This window comes from Engraulis encrasicolus, chromosome 12, assembly GCF_034702125.1.
Source record: "Engraulis encrasicolus isolate BLACKSEA-1 chromosome 12, IST_EnEncr_1.0, whole genome shotgun sequence".
NCBI classification, from domain to species: domain Eukaryota; kingdom Metazoa; phylum Chordata; class Actinopteri; order Clupeiformes; family Engraulidae; genus Engraulis; species Engraulis encrasicolus.
The window spans coordinates 26,115,201-26,125,200 of NC_085868.1; the positions used below are offsets into that span (position 1 = coordinate 26,115,201).

Below are 10,000 nucleotides of genomic sequence, written 5' to 3' on the forward strand. Positions count from 1 at the left end.
TCTGTACAGTGCATGCGTGTCGGAACGCACGGAAATGTGTTGTTTGAGGGTCAGTGTGCTGTACTTCTTTGTTAATAAGATGATGTAGTATGTATGCATGCAGGTCCACATGCCATGGGTGTATGGACATGTTATATGGAATGCCCCTTAAGACACTGCATTATAAATTAGCTGTTACCAGGATGGCAATGACCAAGTCATAATGTATTACTAAAGGCCCTGTGCACTGTCATAGTAGTGTAGTACTGTACTAGTTAATTTTCAGCGTCTATTACAACGTGCCACAGGAGGTAAGTTAAGTCAATTTTCACTGATTGGGTAGAGTAATTGATGCGTATGTTGAGTAAAGAGTGCTATGTGGGGGCTAGAGTCAAACAGTTAACTTTGGAGGGGCAATTCGCTTCTTAGAGCTACGATCCTTGGACTAAAGAGCACCCAACCCAAGAAGATGGCCTATTCCATTTGGATTAAGGGCACACCATATTCTCCAAACTATACACTGTATATTGAATTACGATAATGTCATTAAACACATACAGAGGCAAATTTAATACTCTGCTATGGAGTGTATTTGGATCTACTCTCTAAGTGTTGAATGAACACTGCACTTCTTTGTGGTGGTGTGAGGTGAGGAGTGTTAGATGACCTTCTGTAGCCCCTGCTACAGATGGGCTGCCACACTAAAGAACAGATGTGCTCATGGCTCACTCTCTCCAAGTCTCCAAGTCTCCAAGTCTTTACTCCTCTTTTTCTCTACTTCGCTCACTTCTTTCTTCTTCTTCTTCTTCTTCTTCTTCTTCTTCTTCTTCTTCTTCTTCTTCTTCTTCTTCTTCTTCTTCTTCTTCTTCTTCTTCTTCTTCTTCTTCTTCTTCTTCTTCTTCTTCACACCTCATGCCTATCCATCCCCCTGTCTTTCCTTGTCTCTAGTCCATCTGTGGAATCATCTACATTCTCTGTTTGTCATGTTTGCATTTTTCGACCTCTGGCATTTCTTTCTTTTGATTTTAACCTTTATCCATTTTTCTGCAGATGACAGTTATTTAACACCTCCCCTCCACTATGTTTGCCTCCCAAATTGCGGGTTTCTTTGATCTCTCCCACATTATTTTCACAGGTCACTAAATGTTTTTTTTTTCTGGTGTAACTACTAGGCACCTCCATGGCACGGTATGATGCATACGCAATGCTAATTACGATAATCATGTTCAGGCTAGTAAAAACATGGGGCGCCTGCATGCTTTCAGGGTTGTTTAAGGTCTCTGAGGTCAAAGGTCTTACATGGCATCTTTATGATCACACATGCCTGAAGTAAGAAGAGCCTGTTGGGGTCGAAACCTTACTTCGACCTTAATTCCTCTGCAGTTGGAGTTTCAGTGTGCGGGCATCTATTTTTTTTTTTTTACTACGTATCATTTATGCTATTTTGTACTGCACCTGACCTTAGTAAGCACCGTACATACCATAGGCTTAGCGATGATGGTCCTGCTTGGCTTGATAGGCTTCTGAATGCTTTTGTCTAGGAGAAGAAGAAAGAAAGAAAAAAAAAAGATCAGGCTCAAGTTAATGTTACCTTTGACAGACACTGTAAACATTTACAGAGAAACGGAGACAAAAGGTTTTTCACTCTAAACATTCTCAGCAAGGGATACCATTGACTTGATTTCCTTCTTGAATGTGGTACATTTCACTACTTCAACTCACACCATGTACAGACAGGAGGCTAGCTGTAATCTGATGCACCCGTGCCAGCTAGTACAACGGGGTAACTTCAGTCAGGCCAGACCTTAGAGACTGACATGGTATAATGACATGGTGTATGTTTTTGTAAGCCAGCCTCCAGTGTTGTGGTTGGCCATGACCCTGCTTTCAAGCACTCCAGGCACAACAACATTACCGTTCTTCGTGGTCCTAGCCTGCCGAAAGGTTGAAGATCAGGGTTCATGACGGTGTCATGTGCTTACAGGTTTGAAATCGATGGAAACTGACTGAATACACAGTACATTTTAAAACACTTTTAGAGTTTAGTGTGTTAGAACCAACACTTAGAACCAACACTAACACCTTTGAGTGCTAACCTACTGTATATTGGACTCTCTCTGAGTGTTAAATTGACCCTACAAAATGGACTGTGTTGTTGCATATTACTTAAGAGTGTAGCACCAACAATTTTGAATGTGAGTGAATGTTAAAGTGAGTGTTAAATTGAACTCTCTAAGAGTTAAAAATGACGTAGGCCTATATCCATTTTGGAACATTTTAGGAAATTAACATTTTTGTATTGGACAATCCATTGCATTGCATTGCAAAATGCATTACCTATATGTAGGTTTAAAAAGTACGTTCTCAAAATACGTATTTGAATGGCAAGAATTCACACGTAGATGGTAGGACTTCTGAACGGCTATTTCCAATAATAAAATGCAAAAGTCCAAAATGGTGGATACGTAGTTTTGCAACTAAACTCTTCATTTCTTGGTGTGGTTGTTTCTGTTGGACACCAACCTCCCATGTTGGTGTTGTGGATGACGGGCTTGCTCCAGATGCCACTGCGGTCGTCCTTGTTGGAGCGGACCCCGAACTCGTAGGGCGTGTTGGGCTTCAGGTTGTCGATCACGGTGTCGCTGGTGGGGCAGGTCTGATAGTTCCACTTGCGGTTCCTCTCTCTGTAGCGGATCGTGTAGAACCTGTGTTGCGTTTGAAGGGCACACGAATCAAAAGTCAGTTTCGAAAAGAACATTTATGCACTGCTATGTACGTAGGACAGCGCTGTCCTTATGAGCCTTTGTTCACTTTGGCTAAACTGTACTTAAGCTAATACTAGTATGTCATCTCACTAGTTTTCACTCTCTCTCTCTCTCTCTCTCTCTCTCTCTCTCTCTCTCTCTCTCTCTCTCTCTCTCTCTCTCTCTCTCTCTCTCTCTCTCTCTCTCGCTCTAGTTTTGTCAGTAATGCACAAAGCAGTAGCCTGTAGCCTGGCCCTAAACAGACGGAACTGACATTAGACTTTTTAATAAGAGCACAAATGGTTTGGGACACTTTTTAGGCTTCAGGCTAGGTCACCATTTCCATCGACTTTTCCAAGATTCTCCCCTTCTAAAGGGAAAAAGAGAAAGAAATGCACACATACTGTATGTGTGTGTGTGGGAGAGAGAGAGGGGGGGAGTGAAAGAAGAAGGGCAGAACGAATGGAAGGAGTGGAAAATTGTGTCCCAATGTGTCCCATGCATCATCAGCAACCCACCAGCACCCCCCACCCCCACCCCCTTTCACGCACGCGCACTAGCACACTCACACACACGCGCACACACGCACACGCACACACACACACACACACACACACACACACACACACACACACACACACACACACACACACACACACACACACACACACACACACACACACACGCACACACACACACACACTCGCAGACAGCTGCAATGGAATTATCCCTTGTCTTCCCATTTCTTTAAAAAACTTTTTTTGTCCATATGTGTGAAAGTACACACTAAAACTGTTGGATGGCTTTAGGTTGTCCAGCCATGCAACATAAATCTGAATTAATGGTCAAAATCCATCTAAATACCCCTTTATGTTTTTTTTCCCTCAATATGACATCCAGCAAAGGATAAAGTCCGAAAAAATAAGGATGAATCCGTTTTCCCTCAATTTTGCACGGATGAAGTGTTCCCTAAACATGATGTTAATGCACCCATCATTCATGGTTAGGGTTTGCGGGCAAGCTTATGAAAAGCATCTGTGATGCAAGCAGCAGACAAAAATATGGCTGCAACAAGTAGTTCCAGGTGTTTATGTGCTCACCATTGATGTTAGTGTTGGTGTATGCCAAGGATTGTACTGTACATTCTGTATGAACACAGCACGGTTTAATGGATTTGACTCATTTTGAACTGTCAATTTGCAATCAGAACACAGGATTTCCTGTTTGTAATAGCCAATCAGAAATGATCACTGGATAGTATGTCCCACCCTGCTATTGATTAAGCATTTCTGTTAAGCAATTCCTAGAATTCCAGTCATCTGTTTCAAAATTGTCATTTGAGAATGTTTCAAATCCATTACATACTGTAACTGAGTTAGACTGGAATTTTGACGCAGAATATACATTTCTTTGGAGCATGCATGCATGTCTTACGCACCCGTCTTCTAAGCATTCGTTCATGATGTTTCCCTCATAGGGGGTCTTCACGAAGGTTCCCCAGGACAGGAGCACAGAGGTCGGGGTGACAGAACCAATCACCAGGTGCAGAGGCTTGTCCAGATTGACTTTGCCTGAAAGACGCAAAGGTAGGAGAGTTTACTATGGTCATGAAAATGGGTAGCCATGGCCTAATGGTTAGGGAGTTGGTCTTGGAATGAGAAGGTTGCGGGTTTGAAGGTTGCAGGTTTGAATTAGACATCTTGCTTAAGTGCCCTTAAACAAGGTACCTAATCGAACATTATTCATTGGACTGTACCCAGTATCCTGTACCTAAATAATTACAGATATGTACATTACAGTTTGCTTAGTGTAACATGTAACAGCAACATGTAAATACTGAGAAAGTTTGATGTGAAGAAACAACCATACCCGTGCAGTGCTTCTTGACATCATTGGTTGGAATCGGCTGTACTGCCACCAAGTACTTGGGTTCAGCATCTGCAAGAGTACGGATGCAAAAAAGCAACTGTTGAGTTCGCTAGCTAGGTATGTCATGGAAAAGTGTGAGAAATAGGAAAAAGAAAATGGGAGCATCAGAGGGGAAATTATGGATCCCAAAATTAGCAATAACAATAACAGAAGGCATTAAAAGGAAAGTTGGCCTGTTGATGTACAAAGAAAATATGAGACTCGCAGATGTGAACTGGCATTGAAAGAGCACAGTCTTTGAAATAGGCATGGAAATAGAATAAAGTGTGTTATGAAAAAGGAAACACAATTAAAATGGGCCACACCAAACACAACAAATATAATTCGACCTGAAGAGATGGAAATATTAGGTGATGGAAAACGTATGAAACGCATGCTATTTCTACTACATGTCTCGGTACAGTAGACTGTACAGTAGATCAGTCTCAAGACAAGAGTAATACGTGTATTTATGACAGCCTGTGACAGTTGAGGTGCAAATAGAATTGCCCATTCCAGAGTAACTCAATAACATTTATATGGTGAAAATATGAAGAGTTCAGATGCAAAACCCCCTAAGTGCCTTTTCAGAAAATAATCTTAATTCATTTTTATTTAATACAAAGCTATCGAAATTGCATATTTTAAAATTTTATTTATGTAATATAACTATTTATATGTATTATCAAGTACATAAATGTAAACCAAACCAACAACAGGGTTCTCTAAAAATATAGAAGTGCAGGTCTTCAGAAATGGAGTTAGGGGTTTTTGCATCTGAACTCTTCATATATGGCATGAAAGCGAACGGCCCAAAGTGGCCCAATTTACCTGAATTCACCCTGCCTTGATACATTTATGTATACAACTTGGGAAGTGTCTCCCAACAAGTTTCGCAGTCTTTGTGAGTCAGTGGTCAAGTGACAACACAGTCAATTTTGTATTGTAAATTCAACACTTAGTCAATATAATATTTTCTACATTTTATTGACGTGTTGAAAAAGTTCTCCATTTGATGTTGTGAACCTTTTCATGAAATGCATTTGACCTCACGTGAGAGTCACGACTGAAAGTCACAAGTATCATCCATCCCCATGTCACATCTATTTAGCATCAACAAAAAATCGTTTGCCTCCACTTGTCATACAGACTCTTGGATAGGCCTCACTTGGAGTTCAGGAATTGATTGAACTCTTAAGCTGTGTTTGGAGAGTAAACATGCAGCTCTTGTTTGGGGGCCGGCTGTACAACCGTGCGCTCGCTAGTGTGTTTGAAAGGAACTTTCCAGAAGGCTGCAGCTGAAAAGCATCGCCCCTTCTCTGGGGGCCTCGGCCACCTCATGTTGATACTACACAGTAAATTTGCAGTGTTAATTTAACACTTAGAGGGTAAACTTTAACACTCGTAATGTTGGTACTACTCTGTAAGTGTTGAATTAACACTGCACAATTTTCTATCTGTGAGCTGAAGAGAAAGCCAGGCCATGGAGGATTAGCCATCTGCAACCAAGGGGACCCACCACCTGACACTAATTTGTCCAAACGCACTGTAGACATTCAGACTTTTATTTGTTGTTTCTAACTGGTCTTTCTTTCATTCTTTACTTTTTCCTTTCGTCATTCAATTCTTCTTTTTCTTGCCGCCTTGACTCTCTCTCTCTCTCTCTCGCTCTCCCTTCTACTTGGACAGGCAACCAATTGAATGATTTATAGCCTGGCATTCAATTCTATAGCCTTTTTGGTCTGTGCACATAGAGAAAGGGATGCCATGCATGGCACTTGAGCAGGCCAGGCCATTCCTCACTGGGGCAAACGGGGCCCTTGCTTGTTAAACCCCCCTTGAAATAGGAAACGTGCCCAGGAGATCCAGTGTTGCCATTCTTCTGGCAGACTTCAAAGCAGCTGCATGGGCTTGATGGCTTGAATGCACCCCAGGAAGACCTGTATTACCCAGCGGCTGGCCCAAACCTGTCCTCCTCCCTTTATACAACCTGTTGCCATGGGATGGCTAATGATCAACATCAAAACAAATGCCCAGGCTTTGTTTAGCGCACTCAAGCGTGCTTAGCAGGTAAACTTCTGCGGTTTTCAGCGAAATTACGTACACCGCCATCATTAGCTGTTGGGGGAGTTTTTCTGAATGCTCCATGTAAACAAGGCTGCGGAGCTGAATACTTTGAGGGTCAGCTGATTTAAGGCTTAGTATATGTAGAAAAGGGGGGGGGGAGGTGAGCGCTGGCTGGCTTGAGCAAGATCATTACTCATACGCTAACATTGCCTCTAGGCTATTCTTCTGGTGACCTTGCCCTGACCTGCCTGACTGGGGCTAGCAGGGCTGACCTCAGGAGCTATAGCACTGCTCCCATGATGGATGGCAGGCAGGAAGTGTTCCTCATGGAGGTAAATAAACTTTGCTTGGAGTGATTAGAGTAATGTGTTGCCTTTTCACTCGAGTGTGGGTGATCCATTCATCGTTCTTTTCCTCCCCTTTTCCTCCAAGCTATTGACTGTTTAATGCTATAGTCCATTGAGCACATCAAAAGCCTGAATGAGACCCAGATTAGGAAAATACAGCACACGTTAGTGGTTCACTACTGTCAAAACTCCGTAAATTTTCCACAGTGCATGGTTGGCCTCATAAATCTGGGACAAATAATGAACTGTACTGTGTAGAACAATGCCGGTTTCTGTATACGGTAAGATGACTGTGTTAGTATGTTTGTGAAGATTCTGATTAATCAAGGTCATGTTATAAGTTTCGTTGTCAGCAACTCTACTTGGTCTTGGAGCTTGGAAGACATTTCTAATGAAATGAAACGTCTTTCAAGCTCATAGAAAAAGTCAAGTTGCTTACAACTGAACTCTGGAGAAAATCCACTGTGGGATGACAGAAGATCTCATGGAGCTTCCCCTTCTCAGGGGTACATTTCTTGAAAGCATAGTTGTTAGCCAATAGCCAGTAGTTGTCAATAGGTAATTGCATTGCAAACAAGAAAGTAGCTAACGTAGTTAGCAACTATGGTTTCGAGATATGCACCCCTGGTGAGTAAACTAATAGAGATATTGTGTATAACAATTGGGACTTTGATTTGCCCTTTAGTATCCCTCGACGTATTATTATACAATAAAAGGCATTATTATATTCTTATATTCTTACCTATCTCAGTCTCGTAGGGCTCCCCGTTCTCGGGCAGCTGGATGAACTGTTTGGAGAACATGCTGCTGCCATAGCCCAGGATATAGCCCTCCAGCTTCACGTCAGGGTTGGGCCGCACAAACTTCATCACTATGGTGTCACCCGTGGCGTTGATGCGAACCTTCATGTTCTGTCTTCGCACTGTGAAGAAGATTAAAAAAGTGGAGAGTTTTTAATAATGGTAAGACGGAATTGTACTGTACTGGTACTGGTGCTGGTACTGTATAAAAAAGTGGCGGACACGGATTTAGAAAGTAAAACCTCTGCTCTGACACAATTTCGATCCATTCAGCTCTTACTGTTATCAGCTCATTGTAAGTTAGTCAGAGAAATCATCTGTGTTGGAAGGAAAATGTGGAAGGATTTTTATCATTTTTATAAACCTAGGTTTTTGTAACCTATTGGTGGGGGGTTCCTCATTTACAGTACAAAGAAATGGTAATGTTTTAGGCAGCCATGGCCCAGTGATCAGAGAGTTGGTCTGTCAACCGGGGAGTTGTGGGTTCGACTCCAACCTGACCTCTCCCTACACCTTCATCCATGGCAAAAATGCCCTTGAGCAAGGTACCTAACCCCACATTTGCTCCATAGACTGTCACCAATACCATGAAAAACAGTAACAGCAAGTCGCTTTGGTAAAAAAAAAAACATCAACTAAGTGTAATGTAATGTTTCCTTTTTTACTTTGAAAATTATTCTGAGACAACAAAGACGTGAGAGTTATTTTCTGTGTGAATATTCAAAGGCACATACAGGCTCTCTTCCTGTGCCACTGTTTTCGGGAGCCGAGCCAGCAGCACGTTTTTGTTTTTTTTCAATGGGAACTTGATTGATAGCGTTGGCTTTGCGAACGAAAGCTGGTGAGGTGCTGGTCACGCCTTGGTGCATTTGGGAATTGGACGCCGTAAAATCTTTTTACGGGGAAGGTGCATAAAGCACTCCGCAAGGATCGGGAGTTTATGCTGTTTGCGCTGTTGCATGACCGAGCGGCGTGGTATACTGTGGGCAGACACAGCTGTGCGTAACATCATATCACATCACACACACGTTTTGCATATGCCTTGCAGCTTTTGTTCATGCACTGCAAGATGGAGCTTTCCAAATCGAATGTAGCTGCGGAACCTCCAGTCGCCAGCCAAACAGTATGATCAATCAACTTCCTCTATGACTGGCATGCCATTGGAATGGATAACAGTGTTCACTGAAACATGGAAAAAAATGAGATTCCCTGTCATTTTTGCTCATTTTCTCTATGAATATGACTATAAATTATACACAGTAAGTCTTTTCTGTCATCTTCCCCAGTCCTCAAAACCATCACTGATCTGAACAGCTTTTACGAACCACTAAACTTGATCTCGCTAAATCCGAAAAAAGTACAAGTGTCATCAAAGTGGCCTAAAAGTGCAGCCGAACTTGGCGATGTTGCCATAATCAGTCCCATCAATCAAAGTCAAGGGGAGGAGAAAGCACTGTTGATCCCAAACCGCAATACTCTAATTACACTTTAATGTTGCACAGCTCTCACGAGCCCTTTGGGCCCTAGACAATCAGCAGTCTTGGAACATTTACATCCTCATTAACTAAAACCTACACGCCTTTTTTTTTTTTTAAAGTAAGGAAACGTGTTCAAAATACAGCCACAAGTAAAGACTGGAGTTGTCCAGAGACTAGTGGCTTGGCGGAGGAAGACAAATTAAAAGCCAGTGGGCGACTTTATCAGAGAGAACTTGGAAGTTGCGTAACTCATCCCAACAGAACTCAGCAGTTAGCGCTGGCCATTTTTCATGCCACATGTCACCTCTAATTATGATGCATGGTTAGGTGATGTTCTTACTCACATAGTTCGCACCTTCTTAAATGAAACACCTGTGCTTTTTGAGCGGGAGAGAAGGGTGGTGGGATAGTTTTTCTTTACCTGGCTGGCTGTCGAAGCTTGTTACCGCAGTCCCCCTCACCCTCCTCAGTAATAGTATTTTATGGTGAAGGATGTTTTCCGTTACCCAGGGTCTTTATAGCCTCCAGCAGGAAAGTTGACCGCGGGGAACAAAGGGGTCAGTTGCCCCAGGCCAGGGAGAAAGGGGGGCAGAATTGGGTCCTCATTATTACTTTGTATGCATCAGTTGGGGGCCCTTTCAGATGACTTTATCCTGGGCCTGGTCAAAGCTGTCAGC

At 42.5% G+C, this 10,000-nt stretch overlaps 1 protein-coding gene across 19 annotated transcripts in view; it reads right to left on the reverse strand.

Annotated features, from left to right (window-relative positions):
• abi3bpb (ABI family, member 3 (NESH) binding protein b) overlaps positions 1-10,000 on the reverse strand; it is a 44,565-nt gene that overhangs the window by 26,365 nt on the left and 8,200 nt on the right. For all 19 annotated transcript variants that reach the window (XM_063211991.1, XM_063211996.1, XM_063211995.1 and 16 more), the window contains exons 2-6: positions 7,788-7,967; positions 4,593-4,661; positions 4,162-4,294; positions 2,503-2,684; positions 1,461-1,516 (exon numbers count right to left, since the gene is read on the reverse strand). In XM_063211991.1, the coding sequence (XP_063068061.1) occupies positions 1,461-1,516; positions 2,503-2,684; positions 4,162-4,294; positions 4,593-4,661; positions 7,788-7,967 (620 nt within the window). The remainder of the gene's footprint in view (positions 1-1,460; positions 1,517-2,502; positions 2,685-4,161; positions 4,295-4,592; positions 4,662-7,787; positions 7,968-10,000) is intronic.